The sequence below is a fragment of the Aotus nancymaae genome, unplaced genomic scaffold (genome assembly GCF_030222135.1).
Source record: "Aotus nancymaae isolate 86718 unplaced genomic scaffold, 86718_ANA_hifiasm-v0.15.2.pri h1tg000019l, whole genome shotgun sequence".
In the NCBI taxonomy this organism is placed as follows: domain Eukaryota; kingdom Metazoa; phylum Chordata; class Mammalia; order Primates; family Aotidae; genus Aotus; species Aotus nancymaae.
In genome coordinates, this window is record NW_026988431.1 from 48,593,178 (window position 1) to 48,612,451 (window position 19,274).

Sequence of the window (19,274 nt, forward strand, 5' to 3'; positions counted from 1 at the left end):
AAAAACATGGCCAGGCATGGTGGCATGCGTCTGTAGTCCCAGCTACTCCAGAGGCTGGGGCAGGAGAATTGCTTGAACTTGGGAGGTGCAGGTTGCAGTGAGCTGAGACCACACCACGGCACTCCAGCCTGGGAAACAGAGCGAGACTCCATCTCCAAAAAATAAAAGTAAAAATAAGTATGAAAAAGTTAATTGCCTGCAAGTTGTGGTTTCAAGTTAAATGTGAAAGCCTGGCCCTGTTGTTTCCCACTAGAAACCTTCTCTACATAACACTTACACTGCCTGAGCTGTCTTGACAACGTTCTCCTAAGGCAGTAATTCAGGATGTGCTGAAATTTGCAGTAAAAAACTAGATATGTCAATTACGGCAAAAAGACTGGTAGAAAAGGTGGCAATGACTATGTCAAATTTATAGTTTACATATTTAGAGAAAATATGCAAAGACCTAGAGCTCATTTTGGTGTTTTGCAACATCCACAAGAAGATCGTTAGAAAACTGAAAGGAAAAAAACTTCTGACACCTAAATAGCCGAGCTAAATGCAATTGGCATCCCTAGAGAAAATGCCATAGGGCTAAGGTGGCGAAGGCAGAGCAGAGCTTGGAGAAGTGGAGAGGAGCAAGGTGACACCAGAGGAGAGGCGGAAAAAGATATAGAATCATAAGGCCCACTCCAGGGATGCTAACCAGGCCACTTAGGCTGGACTGGAAAGCTCGAGAGGGAGAATAACGGGAGATAGAACTGGAAAGGTAGACAATGGCTAGATTATGGAGTGGCTGGAGTCACAGAAATTAGCATTATTTACATAGCTGAGCAAATACGAAAGTTTGGATCAAAGAAGCACAGGGCAAGAAGGATAATTTCAGACTAATAAATTATTTTTGGTTTGTGCGCTTGTTTATTTTTCAGTAGGAATCGGAAGTGTTGTATATCCTACTGATTATTTATATACACCATCTATCCCTCACTTTTGCAAACTTAATGGCAGGGTTGCAATTTTTTTTCTGGTATCAACTCATTTCCCACATGACTCACAAGGAAATGAGTCTATGCTCAGCCCAAGGTCCTGCCACCTTTGCACTCTGGGACTTGCATCAGTGGCCCCCGGATCTCAGGCCTTCAACCTTGGACTTGGAATTATACCATCATCTCCCCTGCTTCTCAGGCCTTTGGACTCAAACTGAGCTACACCACCAGCTTTCCTGGTTCTCCAGCTTGCAGATGGCCTATCATGTGACTTTTTGGCCTCCAAAATCACATAAGCTAATTCTTCTAAGTCCTCTAATACATCTATCTATCTATCTATCTATCTATCTATCTATCTATCTATCTATCTATCTATCTATCCAATCATCCATCCATCCATCCTATTGATTGTGCTTCTCTAGGGAAAGCTGACTAACATGGTGTGGGAGAAAGAAGCTTTAAGTAGGAGTCACATCAAAACTACTTTACTTGATAAATTTAAATGGTGTTGTTAATTCATTAATTACTTAATAGTGCTCAAAATATGGCAATACACTTTAAAGCTTATTAGCTTTATGATGTCCCTCGCCATTTGTAGGAACATAAAAGGTCTCAGGCTGTAAAACCATATATTCCAACAACAACAAAAAATCATGTCTCCAACACAGGGGAAGTATTACCATTTACAGTATTAATGGACAAGAAAACTTTTATGGATTTAAATTCCCCAAAGATGGTCACTATTCTGCCTCTCAACATCCAAAATCAACTAACTCCAAACTTACAAAAGTAAAAGTTCCACAGATCTGAAGCTTTAAGAGCCCACTCAGTATAAGCCATGTGTTAATATGTCAAGCCAAGCAAAGAAATCAAAGATCTGTTTACTTTTTGCCTTCTCGCTCTTCCTAGAGGGTCGCCATCGAAGGCGTGTCCGGTGCTCATCCAGGTAAAAGAGGCGAACAAGCCCTTTGGTTCCACGTTTCAGTTTGATCATCTGTGTCCCGGACTGCATTACACTCATGCATCTTTCAACTGCAAAAGAAATGAGAGTATATCCAGCTATCAAACAACGCATAGGCATACTGGTATCCAGGTTTTAGAGTTAAATAAAACCTCTGATTCACCTGCAAAGACTCCAAGGACCAGGACAAATTTGGTAGAGATCATCTGAAAAGTGAGTTGTTAAGGAATTGATTCATCAGGCTTAAGCCAGTAAAAAGCCTTACTAACAGGAAAAAAAATTTTTACTTCCAGGTAAGTAATGCATTACTGTTTCACAGGGCTATCTTCCGTTCTGTTTTTTTGGTATGAGACGTATGACTATTTGATACTTGGATTTATGTTCTTAAAGCAAGTTCTCAGACATGGTAAGTCTTGTGAGTTTTTATAGAGCCAATTATAAAAATAACTTATAATAACGCTTTAAATGCAATCAATAGAAACAAGATTGGCAAAATGCTGATGATTGTTAAAATTGGATTATAACTACATATGATGCTTGAAAACAGCTAAATAAATATTATTTTTTAAATGTAATCAGAAAAAATCAAGTTTTCACAGTTGAACACAAAACACTTGTTGATGCATTAAACTACTAAGATAATCCATCTAAAGGAATAACTTGGTGAATGAATCCAGGTAATATCCAAATCACTTATAGTCCAAGTTAAAGCTGTCATTTAAATCCAGTCTGCTTTAAGATGAACCTTGCTGGATATAGGAATCTGTTATTTTTGCCTGTGTCCCCTTGTTTGGAAGTGGTGCCCCAACTTTTCCTTTAAAAACATTCCTCTACCATTTTATATGCCTTTGGTGGCCTGCAAATCACCACAGTGAAAGAATAGACACACCTGACTTAAGCTTGGAGCAAATCTGACTCCCTCCCAAGAACATAAATCCTGAGCAGATCATTGCTTGAAAACAGAACTGAGCCATTCAACAACTGAGATACTCCTGGTTGGAGACTCTAAAATTGACAGTTGTTATAATTTTTATTCTTCTTAAGACTGACAAATGATCCCATTTTTCCTTGATTCTGCAAGTTATCCAGTACCCTTCCAAATATTTTTTTATTATATCAGCCAGAAAAAGCTTTTGTTTCACAACGATTACCAACTAATATACAGGCATATGTATAAACCATTAGAGCACTCAAAATACCTAGTTCTGAGTACCTACCTTATCAAAGCAGTATGTGGTTAAAAACAACAGATAAAAGAAACAAAATAAACAAACTTCAGGAATATTAGACTTCAGCTTTTTTGGCTAAATATTTTATCTTTACTAGGAAAGATAATCTCATCCAACAGCTTAATATTGTATGCATAGGGTACCTATTAAAGGTAACTTCAACATAACAAATCTTCACAATTTACTCCATGAAGTCTTTCCTTCCCTTAAATAAATCAAGGAGGAACTGCAAAAAATTAAATATAGTTTCAGGATTTGATACTACAAAGAAGGTAAAGTATAGGTTGCCTTTATTCATTTTATCTGACATATCAAATACCCAAATAATAACAAAATTACTTAAGACATTTGGGCGTAGTGGCTCACACCTGTAATGCCAGCACTTTGGGAGGCCGAGGTGGTGGTTCACCTGAGGTCAGGAGTTCGAAATCAGCCTGACCAACATAGTGAAACCCCGTTTCTACCAAAAATACAAAAATTAGCTGTCCATGGTGGTGGGCGCCTATAATTTCAGCTACTTGGGAGGTTGAGGCAGGAGAATCGCTTAAACCCAGGAGAAAGAGGTTGCAGTGAGCCAAGACACCCCATTGCACTCCAGCCTGGATGACAAGAGCAAAACTGTCTCAAAAAAAAAAAGAAAAGAAAAAAAATTACTTAACAAAATAAACACACAAACTTAAAATGCTTACTTTAAAGCACAGAACAAAATTTGAGATTTAGTCTCATGTAAATTAGTATATTCAGCCACCACTGAGCATCATTCTTTTAGGCAATGAAAGCTACATATTTGAATTCTTGGCAGCCACATTAACCATCTCACACAAGGAAAGTTTCAAAACAAAACCACCAAATCAAACCAACCAAGCCAAAATTCCCAGAAAAACTATTAGAACTTCACTGACCACTGACAATAGTTCACACCAGTAAACAGATGTTTACAGACCAACTCCCTATTCCAAGCACAAGACTATGTCATGAGGTGAAGCAAAGAACAAGGAGACTTTGTCTTTGACCTTAAAGAGTACAAATTTTAAGAGAATGAAACATCTATGAAGGATACTTATTAATGGCAATTCAGAGCTGTGGTGAAGAATACAGTCTGGTTCCGGGTTGGGGTAGAATTCCAGATCTGCCACTTACTAGCTGTACAACTACATATAGTTAGTAACTCATTTCCTTATCTATAAAATGGGGATAATTATATACTTACTGAATTGAGGTAAGGATTGAATGAGTTAATTCATGTAAAGTACTAAAAACAGTAGCTGGCATATCCTAAACACTAAAAATGGTAACTATTTGTAACAGACTGAATGTGTATTGTCCTCAATTCATTGTTGAAGCCCTAACTCTCAGTGTGATGGTATTTGGAGATTGGGTCTTTTGAGTGGTAATTAGACACAGATGAGGTCATACAAGTGGGGCCCCCATGATCTCTCTCTCTCTCCATCTCCACCACCCCCCATATGAGGATATAGCAAGAAGGTAGTCATCTGCAAGCTAGGAAAGTGAATCTGTTGGGACTTTGATCTTAGACTTTTCAGCATCCAGTATTGTGAGAAATAAATGTCTGTTGCTTAAACTACCCAGTCTATGGAATTTTATTATAGTAACTCAAGCTGAATAAGACACTACTATAGTTTTATTATTATTGAAATAGTTAAAAATAAGTGCCCAGTGAGAAGAAAATATAGAAATACTATGGGAGATCAAAGAAAAAGAACAGAGTAGGCTGAAGTGTCGAGAAATGTAGTAATAAGATACCATCAATGAAGACTTGGGGACAGAAAAGGGTATGAGTAGACTATAATCAGAGAAAAGAGAAAATATGAGCCTCTACCTTTGGAAGAGTGACTCAAAATGTAATCTACAGAATGTATGATTCCATGAGCTAGATAAGACTAGGTTGTGGGGGGACTGGGGAGGCTGGTTAAGATTCTGATCCACTGGCAATGAGAGGCTCACTAGGTATATCTGCGCAAAGGATTGGCTGGCTAAAAAATATAATTTAGCAAGACGTTTCCTTGGGAAGATAGAATAAAATAAATTGTTTAAGCCAGAGTGGAAAACTGAGTTAAATATATTATCAGAAATCTAACAGTATTTTTATAAACAATCTCCCTCTTTCCTTTCTCATCTCCTTTTCCTTTCCCTGAAACAGAACTGCCATGGCTGTAACACCTCAACATTTTAACAGAAACAGTGTATCTACATCATATTGTTTCAGCATAAAATCATATAAATCATATATCTATGAGACCCTGAGTCTGAAACAATATGCTTCTTAAATTGTTTATGTAGCTGCTTTATGCTTTCTACCTGATTGCTCCCTATCATGTAGAAAAGGCATTTGTATAGACGTAAATTGAAAAATCGATATAGACCAATGGAACAGAACAGAGGCCCCAGAAGTAACACCACACATCTACAACCATCTGATCTTTGACAAACCTGACAAAAACAAGCAATGGGGAAAGGATTCCCTATTTAATAAATGGTGTGGGGAAAACTGGCTAGCCATATGCAGGAAGCTGAAACTGGATCCCTTCCCTACACCTTATACAAAAATTAACTCCAGTTGGATTAAAGATTTAAACATAAGACCTAACACCATAAAAACCCTAGAAGAAAATCTAGGCAATACCATTCAGGACATAGGCATGGATAAGGACTTCATGACCAAAAGCAATGGAAACAAAAGCCAAAATAGACAAATGGGATCTAATTAAACTTAAGAGCTTCTGCACAACAAAAGAAACTATCATTATAGTGAACCAGCAACAACAGAATGGGGAAAAAGTTTTGTGATCTACCCATCTGACAAAGGGTTAATATCCAGAATCTATAAAGAACTTAAACAAATTTACAAGGAAAAAAAAAAAAAAAAACCTATCAAAAAGTGGGCAAAGGACATGAACAGACACTTTTCAAAAGAAGGCATTTATGCAACCAACAAACATATAAAAAAAAGTTCACCATCACTGGTCATTAGAGAAATGCGAATCAAAATCACATTGAGATACCATCTTATGCCAGTTAGAATGGCAATCATTTAAAAATCTGGAGACAACAGATGCTGGAGAGGATGTGGAGAAATAGGAACACTTTTACACTGTTGGGAGTGTAAATTAGTTCAGTCATTGTGGAAGACAGTGTGGCAATTCCTCAAGGATCTAGAATTAGAAATACCATTTGACCCAGTAATCCCATTACTGGGTATATACCCAAAGGATTATAAAACATTCAATTATAAAGACACATGCACACATGTGTTTATTGCAGCACTGTGACAACAGCAAATACTTCGAACCAACCCAAATGCCCATCAATGATAGACTGGAAAAAGAAAATGTGGCACATATACACCATGGAATACTATGAAGCCATAAAAAAGGATGAGTTCTTGTCCTTTGCAGGGACATGGATGAAGCTGGAAACCATCATTCTCAGCAAACTGACACAAGAACAGAAAATCAAACACCGCATGTTCTCACTCATAAGTGGGTGCTGAACAATGAGAACACATGAACACAGGGAAAGGGAACATCACACTCTGGGGCTTGTTGGGGGATGAGGGGGCTAGGGGAGGGATAGCAGGGGGAGGGGGGATTGGGGAGAGCTAACATTAGGAGAAATACCTAATGTAGATGATGGGGGGATGGATGCAGCAAACCACCATGGCACGTGTATGCTCATGTAACAAACCTGCACATTCTGCACATGTACCCCAGGAATTAAAGTATAATATAAATAAATAAATAAATAAATAAATAAATAAATATTTAAAAAAAGAAAAATCCAGTCCACTGAAATCTTGAGATTCATCTAACCTACTTTTCCCTTCCCTAAACATGATAGTTGACAACCCCTTGTAATTATAAAACTAACCAGAGAAGAAGCACCCTCAATAACTGCAACTCATTCCAGTGAGCAAAAGTCACCAACAACACAGACAAAATATTCTTCCAGTCTCATCCAGATCGCTCACGTGTCAGCACAAGCCAATTTCTTCCTATTCTGCCTCCAACAGAAACGATTAAAAGCAGTTACCACCCCTATAAAAATCACCATCCACCCATGCTCTATAGGTACATTCCATAAAAGAGAATAAGAATGGCTTTGCCACAGGTAAATAGGGAAGATTTCTAGTGGCTTACAATGATTTAACTTCATCACACACATTTCTAGTGCTGAAGGTTCTCTGAGAAAAGTCTCCAAATGCAGGTTACAGATTCTGGCAGCCGCCAGTATGTGCACCATCCCTTTGATTCTACATTCTCCTTTATGGTAGCCTTAATACAGCTAAAAACCAAGTTTATTTGGATACAATGCAGCAACATCCAAGCATATTAAGAGAGAAACACCTACCAGCTCATCACATAGCACAAATATTGTTTGTATCTGTTATGCTCTAGATCTCCACATGTATAAAAATGTGTTACATTAGTTGAAATTGTGATATTTAAGCCATTTGGCACTCTGTTTTTTTCATTTGTATTATAACAGCTTTCCATGTTTCTACACAGTCTTAATAATTATTTTAATGGCCACCTAACAGAGTAGCATAAATATTTAAAGAGCAGAACAGATGAGTTGAAGACTATATTCCTACTCTATTACAAAATTAAAGTTTTAAAACTCTTAATAGAGTCCCATTGATAAAAAAAAGGCATAATAATGTGGTCTACGAGGTCCTTTAGAATTCAGCTTTTTAACAGAATTAAATCCACCCTTTCTGCCACAAGCAGTTTAATGTAAGTAAATTTCCTTAGGGGCTATAAGGTCACTAAATCCCTCAAGCAGAAAATGCTGTAAAAAAAAATACACTTCTGATTTGAGGTAACATATTAGTATCATTTATGTTATATATGTATATATCACTTGGATATATACATATATGATTATATACATATATATGATTAGTATATATTATTTGGATATGTATACATATATGATTACTATATATTATTTAGAGGAAGGTTCTCAAGATTTCAACCAAGTATATATGACATCTAAGAAGGTTTAATTCTTCAAATTATGTTTGACACTGCATGTTCTCACTCATAAGTGGATGTTGAATAATGAGAACACAGGGACACAGGGAGGGGAACAACACAACATCACACACTGGGGCCTAGTGGGCAGGGGGCTAGGGGAAAATTAGGTATTTCTCCTAATGCTCTCCCTCCCCCATACCACCACCTCCTGCTATTGGGGCAATGGGGCGATAGATGCAGCAAACCACCACCATGGCACATGTATATCTATGTAATAAACCTGCATGATTTGCACATGTACCCCAGAACTTAAAGTATAATAAATAAATTTTTTAAAAAATTGTGTTTGAATCAGAAATAATCACATTCTATTAGGAATATCATACATGCCACCTGATGCTGATTTTTTTTTTACAGCTTTACTGAGGCGTCATTGATATGCAATAAAATTCAACTGTTTTAAACGTACAATTCATTTACTTGAGTTTATTTACAGAGTTGTGTGACAGTCTAATTATACATGTTTCCATTATCCCTCATGCCCATTTGCAGTCACTCCTCATTTTTCCCACAGTCCTGGACAACCAAGGAAACACATTACTTTCTATATTAATAAATGGGCCTTTCCTGGATAGTTCATATATATCTGCAGCCTTTTGTGCTTGGCCTTTCACTTAGCATAATGTTTTTGAGTTCCTATGATGACTATGTTGTTTCTTATCTTCTTTTCCTTCCTCCAGCCCCACCACATCATGTTAAACTCTTCCACTGGCAGTTAAGGTAAAAATTATCCTGAATAGAAGACTGCTGAGTAAAATAAACAATGGACTACTATGTATGTGTAAAAGATAATGAGGAAGATCTCTATGAACTGATATGGAATAACTTCCAGGAGATTTCAGTAAAACGAAGTATAAATATACAGGCATATATAGTATGATATCTTTTATGTAAGAAAGAAGGGGGGAAATTGTTTAAATATACAAATATCTGTTTATCATTACAAAAAGAAACCCAAGAAGGATAAATCAGAAAACAATGATCCTCATTACCTATAAGAATGAGAGAGAATCGAGAAGAAAGGATAAGAAAGGGAATGACACCTCTCTTAGTATCCCACATATTTAAAATTAAATCACTAAGAGTGAGAACACAACAGAAAGTAACACAGTCCTGCATCTCTTAAGGGCGAGGATACACTCTGAGAAATGTGACATCAGGTGAGTTTGTCATTGTGTGAACATGATAGAGTATATTTACACAGACCTAGAATGCACAGCGTATTGCACACCTAGGCTCTAAGGTATAACCCCTACTGCTCCTAGGCTACAAATATGTACAACATGCTACTGTTCTGAATACTATAGGCATTGTAACACAATGGTAAGTATCTGCATATTAAACATAGAAAAGGAAAATAAAAATATGGTATCATAATCTCAAGGGAACCATTGTCATTTATGTGGTATGCCATTTACTGAAATGTCATTATGTGGTACATGACTATAATATATAAACAGAAAGTAATCTACACATATATATTCATATTTGTGTATGTATATTTGCATGTTTGTGTATATGTGTATGTGTTTATATACCTGCATGTATTTCCTTGTTCTAGCCTTTGAAAGGACCAACAGGCAAAATCACCTCTAGCAGTAATATGCACACTTGGTGCTCTGATCATTCTGTACTACAAAAGATACCTTGAGACAGATTTTCACATACAGAAGAATCATGACCAGATACCCCAATTAGGGTCATACAAGAATATCATTTGCACTCTTTTGTGAACACATCTACTCTGGGACACTGATCACTAAACTGTGAATTATCAGGCACACACACCACACACACACAAAAGTCCAGGTCCTTTGCAAGACAATCTTTTTAGTAAAAAGGTACATGAAAAATGTGAAGTAATTTCTTGCCAGCTTCCATAGATAAGAGTAAATATGAGTAACTAAAAGAGATTAGCTTCTGAAAACAATTTCATTTCTATGTGAAAAAAGTGCAAAATGATGCAGGTCATGTTTGTCAAAAAGTAAGGAAACAGAGATTTCCTAAAACCATCAGGGCAGAAGTAAAGGATATGTTTGTTTAATAATAAGCCCAAACCCAACACCTATTTTGGGATTTGGTACATAGCAGGTGCTAAGAGATCTAGTTTATGGGCACAGCAGCTTGATAACAGTGACTGCCCACAGTTTTGTGGGCACAAAGAAGGGAGCAAACAGAGTTCTGGTCTGTGAACTTCAGAAGGTCCTGAATATCCTACTTTCCTCAGCCTAAAAGGCATTTTTCTCTATGTTGTGTGAGTTTATAAAACAGCTCATCTAGCTTTCATAAACGTTATTTTATATTTCAATGAGACAGAATTCCAGTTCTTCTGAAAGCCTTTTAGAATAGTTTAAAGAAAAAAAACCGATTAACATCTGGATGTCTTACTACAGACATGATTTTCTTAAATGATCTCTATATAAAACATGACTGCTTGGCTGGGTGCAGTGGCTCACACCTGTAATCTCAGCACTTTAGGAGGCCAAGGCGAGAGGATCACTTGTGCCCATGAGCTCGAGACCAGCCAGGGCAACATAGGGAGTCCTGGTCTCTACAAAAAAAAAATTTAAATTAGCCAGGTCTGGTGGCACAAACCTAGAGTCCCAGCTACTCAGGAGGCTAAGGCTAGAAGATCTCTTGAACCCAGGAGGTTGAGGCTATGGTAAGCTGTGATTGCACCACTGCACTCCAGCATGGGAGACAGAACAAGACCCTGATCTCAATCAATCAATCAATAAAATATTAAGTGAAGCCATTACCTATGAAGAGCAGTTTTATATAAATATATATAACATATAAACTTATTATACTTTATTTATATAAAACTGCTCTTCAGAGCAAATGGCTTCACTTAAAAAGCTATTCCTTGCCAGTAGTAAGGCCTTAAAGACAAATAATATAAGCTTATGAATTAATGTGCTTACAATCATGGAGAGCTTCACTTTTACTAAGTCTTGATTCTTTCCAGTAAAGAACAAGCAATGTGCAGTTTGCTAATTTTTTTTTCATTGCCTAAATCATTCCTGTGAAGAAGGCAAGATTATTTAAAAGGCTTTTAAAAACGAATTGGTTAACAGTTTGGAAATTGTGTGCAAACCTTGCATGTATATGCTCAATATGTTTATAAACTTGATAAGTGCAAATAAGGAGAATTAAGTCAAAGAAAGGGTGAAAGGAATTAAACAGTAATTTTTTAAATGTCAGACCTTTTTTCTATTTGTATTAAAGCCTTCCACATAACACTTAATGATGTCTATTTTATACGTAACAATTGTATCTGTTCCATGTTTTCCATACTCCTGGGAAACAAAATGAAATACTAAAAATTCATGACAATATAGTGGTGAGTGGGGTCATCAAAGCCACTCAGAGAAAGGGCACCCTAAACCCTTGCAAGCAAAAGGTAAGAATTTCCTGCTAGCCAGACTTCTGGCTTCTCTCTGTGCAAACTGGTTAAAAGAATGATGACAATCAATGTTTGCCTCCTCTGCAAGGTTTTAATTAATGATAAAAAGGATTCGTGTGACAAGTCTTAGGTCATAGTGAATCTGGTGTACTTTGAGCTGTGAATTCGTCTCTCTGTGTCTTTTGTCATGGAGAGCATTTCACTGGATAAAATGCAGGCCTAGGACTCCCACCATTCAAGCTGGCCCAGCAGACTGGTTAGTTATAAACTTTGCTTTGGGTCCCTGAAACAAAAACTGAATGAGGTTTCCCTCTTGTTTTATGTCCTTGGGAGCATGACCCTGTGACCATGTAGAGGTACTCTCTCTTTGTCTCCTCCATTTGGACAGCGAGAATTGTCAGGTTCACATCAGGTGGGTAGTCTGAAAGGAGTCAGCACACTCTTAGTCCTAACGTGTCAAACCCTTGGGGGAATTTTGTCTTAAAAGGTCTCATGCTACCTTAAGCCCATTTCTGAGAATAAATTCTTGGGGACCATGGAAATGCCTCCTCTACCCCCTCTCTAGAAGTATTTCTTGCTTATATGATTTTTTAAAAAGCAACCTGAAAAATTACCATTTGGATTTAAAGAACTTTTGGATTGAGTCACTATTAGAACTAAGTACACCATTAAAACAAAAAAGACTTTAGCGATCTCTTATTCTCAACAATTTTTTAAAGGTTTAAATTAAAAGAAGGATGCATTATAATGTCATCATTTCCCTTAGAAATCATCTTAAGCAGGTAAAATCCTTTTCAAGCTCCAGGCTCCTTCTGGGAAGAATAATGACAATTGCCCCATGCATGCTGTAGCTCAGTAGCAAAGGCATTACCCTTTCACAATGGTGGCCTGAGTTCAACTGCTGACTTAGAGAATGAGTCCTTTCTGGTCTATTATTTGTGTGACCTTTGTCATTTATTGATTTTTTTTCCCTTCCTGAACAACTTGTAACTTCTTGTGTTGAATTTTCCCTTCTCTGAGCTACCTTTGGGGTGATTCTAGATCTTGTAAAAACCACCTGCCCTCTCTTTGGAGACACCTCATACATCTGTGATTAAGTCATAACCTTAGTTCAGCCTTACTGGTTTCACTTGGGAAAAATATCTTTATGGGAAAAAAGAAAGAAAGAAAGAAAGACGGCTTAAAAGACAAGGGTGTCATCTATTTGTCCCAGCTCTAGCTGGTAAAAGGAAATTTTAAATAATTTTTGTAAGAAAAAAGAGATCTAGAATTAAAAGTCAGCTTAATTAAAAGCAGATGTCACAGCTATACATATATTCAAAAGGGCTTTATGCTTTTTTCTCTGTTTGAATCTTATTTTTTGAGGAAAAAAGGTTTCTTCTCAGTCAACTGAATTGTTTCTCCATTTACTTCTGTCTTCTTCTCACCCCTGATGACCACAGCAAGATAATTTCTGACGGCTGAGACTCTGGGAAAAACAGAAGAGGCTACACCACTTTAGGAAAAAAACTCTATTTTCCTCATGGAACCCCAAGAACTGTAAATGAACAGATCCCTCTCAAAATCTAAGACTTTGATCTCTTTTGCATTGTACTACCTGATCTTTCTGACTTTGAGGAGCATCAAAAATAACTTTGCATTACGAGGAAATTTTAGCTTTGGTATGGAATAGCTAGATAAGAAATATACTTTTAGCCTTGGTACATAATTAGCTATGTAGGAAATATACTTTTACCATTGCCCTGCAGTAATAACCATTCACTAGAACTGGCCGTTGCTTATAGTGGATGTTTATTACTACAGGACAATATTCCTTTTTTTGCACATTTAGATAAGAAAAGCATGCTCTTGGGCATGAAGAAGATATTGAATGGGGAACAGGTTGATAACAGAGTGGGTTGATTGGCATCCGGCTGCCCATCTGCCTTGGGAAAATGTCTTTGCAATGAGATACCCTGTGGAAGCACTGTAATGCCTCATCCGGCTGAGTTTCCATCTTTTTGAGGACCCAAAATTCAATATATAAATGGGATCTTTAATCCCTGGTAATCTGTTTTACCTTCCAGTTGTGCCTGCTTATCATGCCCTAGAAACTGACTTTCTCTTCATCCTGTTCCTTAAAAGGCTTCACCCCAAAGCCAATAATACCATTTTAAAATTTACGCCTTTAAGGAAATCTCTGCATGTATGGGTGTCTGCTTTTCCTAGCCAAAATGATGTGAACTTTTAGTCACACCATTTTTTCTTGGTTTGAATAAAATATAAATCCTCTATCTTGTTTGACCTAAGAGTTGCCCTCTTAAAAAAGCAAATTTAGAGTTGCCCAGCTGACCTCTGTTTAGGATAGGAAGCAAGTAATCAAGAGACTGATGGTCTAAAATGGGAAAGAGAAACTTAAAAACTGGCAAATAAAAAATGTATTACTCTAATTCATCTGCTTCTGTTTGTCTGTGTATTTATATGTGTTGTGTGTATGATATTTAAATGAGCTCTAATTAATTGGTTTAAAGAAAAAATAAGTGCTTAAATAACATACTTTGTCAAAAAAATAAAAACATGAATGCCTTTTAGTATTTTTTTTATTATGGTAATCTTTGGTAATACACTGTTTATTTGTTTTTTTTTTTTCTTTTAGACAGCATGTCACCAAGGCTGGAGTGCACTGGTGTGATCACAGCTCACTGTAGCCTTGACCTCCCTGGGCTCAGGTGATCTTTCCACCTTAGGCTCCCAAGTAGCTGGGAGTACAGGTACATGTCACTACACCTGGCTATTTTTTTGTATTTTTTCATAAAGGCAGGGTTTCACCATGTTGGCCAGGCTGATCTCAAACTTTTGGGCTCAAGCGATCTAGCTACCTCGGCCTCCCAAAGTGCTAGGATTACAGGCATGAACCTCTATTTTATTTAAAGATTATTAATAAAATGAAAATGTCTTTAAAATTTAGGCATTTGGGAAGAAAAATGGATAGGAGTCAGGACTAAGATTCAGCTACCATTTGGATGAATAGGACAGAATGTGGAGACTCACACTGGGAACTTCTCCTCCAAGACCCCACTGCAGGAACGTGCTAGGAAGATCAAGAGTTCATAGAGCCTGTGGAAGCAGCAGCTCATTCTGCAAATTCTATGAGACAGCCAAAAACTGAGTTCCCAAAGTGTTAGAGGGGAAAACCTGCCTTCAAACAGATATGCCTCCTGGGGAACCTGAAAATCCAGATTACAGGAGAAGGAATTAACTTTACCTAGAGCTGAAATGGATTTAGGGAGACAAGCAAAATATTAAAGTAGAAGCAGCAGCAGAAACAGCCCTGGAGGCACCCCCAGTCACCAGCTCTAGATTAGGGAAGCCATCCTTGACTTTATCTCACAGCGGTCCTTGTGGAAAGCAGCCCACAGAACTAGCGAGGGGGTCACTAGGAACTAGGAGTGTGAAAGAACTAGGAGGGCAAAAGAAGCTTCTAGCTGAACTTTCTAATAATTTCGACCGAGCATGATTTTCTTAAGCAGAATCTGGAGGGACAAATGGAAATTCCTGCAGGAGCCATGGCTGACAGTGTGAGCAGGTAGGGAGGGGTGAAGCCTGAAAGCTATGCTTACTTTCTCAACCAAGAGGCTAGTAGCCTGGGGCAGGGTCTGAGCCTGGTACCTAGGTTGCCTGGATATAAACTGCTGGCAGGGCACAGCAAAAGCTACATAGGAGTTGAGTAAGGCCTGTCACTGCTAGTTTCCCCTCCACTTCCCTGGAAACCAGCTCGCTAGCTTCATGGAAGCTGGGTGAGGCCTGTCACTGCCAGCTTTCCCCCACTTCTCTGGAAACCTGTATGATGCAGCAGAGGCAGCTGTAATCCTTCTTGGAACATAATTTCATCGGCCTGAGACTTACTCCCTATCCCACACAGCAGCCTCAGCAAGTCTCACCCAAGAAGAGTCTGAGCTCAGACCCACCTAACCCTGTCCCCACCAGAAGGTATTTCTCTACCTGTCCTGGTAGCTGAACACAAAAGACAAACTCCTGGGAACTTTATGGCCCCTCCCATCACCTGAGAAACCAGAATATTTATCCTGGCCAACTTAGGGTAAGCTTATATCCTCTTTCTACTACTGAAGCTGGTGCTCTCTTGAAAGTACCACCTCCTGACTAGAGGGCAACCAACTCAAGCAATTACAGCTACTAAAGACAGAATAATTCTGCTCCCAGGAAAGAGAAAACAACAGCAAATTTCATTGCCTGCAACATCCTGGCTACCCAGAGGTCCTCAGTCGGTCCACATGACAATTTCACTACTACCATTAACAGCATTCAAGAAAACCAGCACACTAAACAAAACTACAAGCAATGAATCTAAGAGTCTACTTCATTCCCCTGTCACTTCCATCAAAGCAGGGCTGGTATCCACAGCTAGGAGACATGAAGACACATGACATCACAGGACTCTTTGCAGACATTCCCCAGCATCAGCCCAGAGCCTGTTGTCCCACTGGGTGGCTAGACACAGGATAGCAATTTCAATCACTGCAGTCTAGCTCTCAGGAAGTGCCCCATCCCTAGGGGAAGAAGGAGAACACCACATCAAGCGATCACCTCATGGGGGAAAAAAAAAATCTGGATAGCAGCCCTTGAATCCCAGATCTTTCCAATGAAATAGTCTACCCAAATGAGAAAGAACTAACAAAGCAATTCTGGTACTATGATTAAAAAAAAAAAAAAGGTTCCATATTACCCTCAAAAGATCACACTAGCTCCCAGCAATGGATACAAACCAAGAACAACTCTGTGAATTGCCAGAAAAAGAATTCAGAAGGTCTATTATTAAGCTACTCAAGAAGATACCAGAGGAAGGTGAAAAACAAAGACATTAAGAAAACAATAAAGGATATAGATGAAAAATTTGCCAGACAAATATATATAATAAAGTAAAAACAATCACAACTTCTGGAAATGAAAGGCATTCTTAGAGAAATACAAAATACACCAGAAAGTTTCAACAATAGACTAGAACAAGTAGAAGAAAAAACTTGAGAGCTCAAAAACTACCCAGGCGTGAGGCAGAAGAATCACTTGAACCTAGGAAGTGGAGATTACAGTGAGCCGAGATCGTGCCACTACACTTCAGCCTGGATGACCGAACAAGACTCTGTCTAAAAAAAAAAATAATTGCTTACACTGAAAACAAAAATTATGTATTTTTAGAAAGGTATGGAAATTATAGTTTCTTCTAAGAGAAAGTAATTCTCTCTAATGTAGAGGGTTTAAGAATTGTTTTAAGATTTTAAAAAAGTAAAACTGAAAGTTTAAGCAAGATGTAGAAGGTTTGTAAAAGATTAATCTTACAAAGAAAATTTTGTGGGCCGGGCGCGGTGGCTCAAGCCTGTAATCCCAGCACTTTGGGAGGCCAAGGCGGGTGGATCACGAGGTCAAGAGATCGAGACCATCCTGGTCAACATGGTGAAACCCCGTCTCTACTAATACAAAAAATTAGCTGGGCACAGTGGCGCGTGCCTGTAATCCCAGCTACTCAGGAGGCTGAGGCAGGAGAATTGCCTGAACCCAGGAAGCGGAGATTGCGGTGAGCCGAGATCGCGCCATTGCGCTCCAGCCTGGGTATCAAGAGCGAAACTCCGTCTCAAAAAAAAAAAAAAAAAAAAAAAAGAAAATTTTGTGTGTGAGCAAGGTGACTAAAATTAAAATGTCATCATTTAGTTTTTCCATAAATTAAACATTAGCACTGATGCAGGGCCAGAACCTGAGCCCATGTGTCAGAATAACAGGGTTCTCTTGGAGCACTGATCTGCTCTTTAACAGAACATAGTTTAAGAAACTCTTATTTTATGATTAAACTGGTTAAAATTAATTTACTTAAAAATTTTTATAAAAATTAGCTTTAGCATTAATACATTATGGCAAAGAAAAAAATTGGTTTTACCTGTGAACAAGATTTCTGCTTGCCTACAGGAAAAGGGGAAAGAGAAGAGACAGATTCAGTTGACCTCATGCTGTCTTTATTGGGTCTTGTTATTTGGAAAGCTGTCTCCTCTTTATAAAAGAATAAAGGATTTTTGCTTTTTGAAATCTTTGAGTTAATCACTTTGGCTAAATAAATAAACTGTGGTCTTAATTTTGTGTTATCACTGTGGTCTTAATTTTGTGTTATCAAGTGTTTTAAATCTTTGATATGTGACAAAGTTTCCAAAATCAAATTCTAAATTAGCTTTTTTTGACCTGATTAAGCCTTTTAGACATTAGTTCCCCTACAGTCCGAAAGAAACATATTCAGTTTAATATAATTAATTTAAATCATACAGAAAAACACTGTCAAGTATAAATTAGTGTTTAATTTTCTTTGGGTTATATTTATATAAGTGTTATTAATATAGGTTCCAAAATTGTAATTCTGTCAATATATTATCAGTAATAATTATCATTATGTGCCACAGACATAACCAAATTTACTTGTCAATTGTGTCTTTAACTTTGGTGTCCTAAGACCTCTGTCATTAATTCACAGACAATTGTTCTGTTTGATCCTTTTCAGAGGGTGGTTTATAATCAGCTGCAGGACTCTGACAGGTACCCTTGAATGTAGGCCTCTGATAATTTTGGTGATTGGGCCATTAGAATAGAGAAAAAACCTTATAAGATTCTCTTGGAAAGCTAATGTGTTCATAAATATCAAGCAGAAAAGGAGTTAATTGCAGGGACTGAACAAATAGAATATTAAAATAATCCTTTTATGACTTTTTGCTTGAAGCATTGCTGATCCTTTTGTTTTTCAGAGTCAAGAAAACTTGTTTTTTCTTTTGAGCTATTTACAGCTTTAACAATGAGGTATACTCCTGTGAGCAAAATTTCTTTCTCTCTACATGATTTCTCCAGAATTTGGAAACTATTTGTAAGTATTCTTAAATTACGGCAATATAGTTATTTGCATATGTACAATAAGAATCTGTTTTCTTTTACAGGAGCACAGTTGGAGATGCTAGTTATTTTACCAAGGTTTTAACTGAAACAGCATTCTTTTAAATAGAAACTGACTGCTTTAATGAATCAGAGGTGATTTATACAGCCAATAAAAGTCGCTTGGGAAAACTGGCCTCACATACGTTCTCTACCCAGTCCCTATACAGGGTTTCTAACCTGTGGTAAGTAAAGAATGCCACTTTCTAACATGCCCAGGAGTCCCAATTTATCTTGGGACTTCCATCGGAGAGGAATTCATCCAATTCACACAGGTATTTGCAGGCACAAATAAATCCATGGATGGATTTGAGGCTTTAGAAAGTCTAATCTGAGATTCCTTATGGAAAAAGTTCTAACAACACCAATTTGAAAGACAGCTTACATGACAAATAAGTATTCTTGTTGCATCTTATATAATCAGGCCAATTATAAGACTAAAACTTATTTTTGCAAACAAATTAGTTCTACCATGATTGCCTTGGATAAAAAAGAGAGAATGGAGAAAGTTTATAATACACCCTGTTGTTTTTGAGGTTTTTTAAAATATGTATTATTTTCTACAATTTGGACTGAATCTTAAATCTTTTCTGGATTACAAGTCTTCAAACTAACATTTTCAAAATATCATCCATTTTTCTGACTAATACTCCACAGAATTGCTACTACCTTTTTCCTGAGGCCCTATAGGCTGAAACT

General features: G+C 37.5%; 1 protein-coding gene across 1 annotated transcript in view; it reads right to left on the reverse strand.

Moving 5' to 3' along the window:
* Positions 1 to 19,274, reverse strand: part of PLCH1 (phospholipase C eta 1) — a 231,552-nt gene that overhangs the window by 97,011 nt on the left and 115,267 nt on the right. The window contains exon 3 of the mRNA XM_012447394.3: positions 1,851 to 1,997. Within this exon, the coding sequence (XP_012302817.2) occupies positions 1,851 to 1,997 (147 nt within the window). The remainder of the gene's footprint in view (positions 1 to 1,850; positions 1,998 to 19,274) is intronic.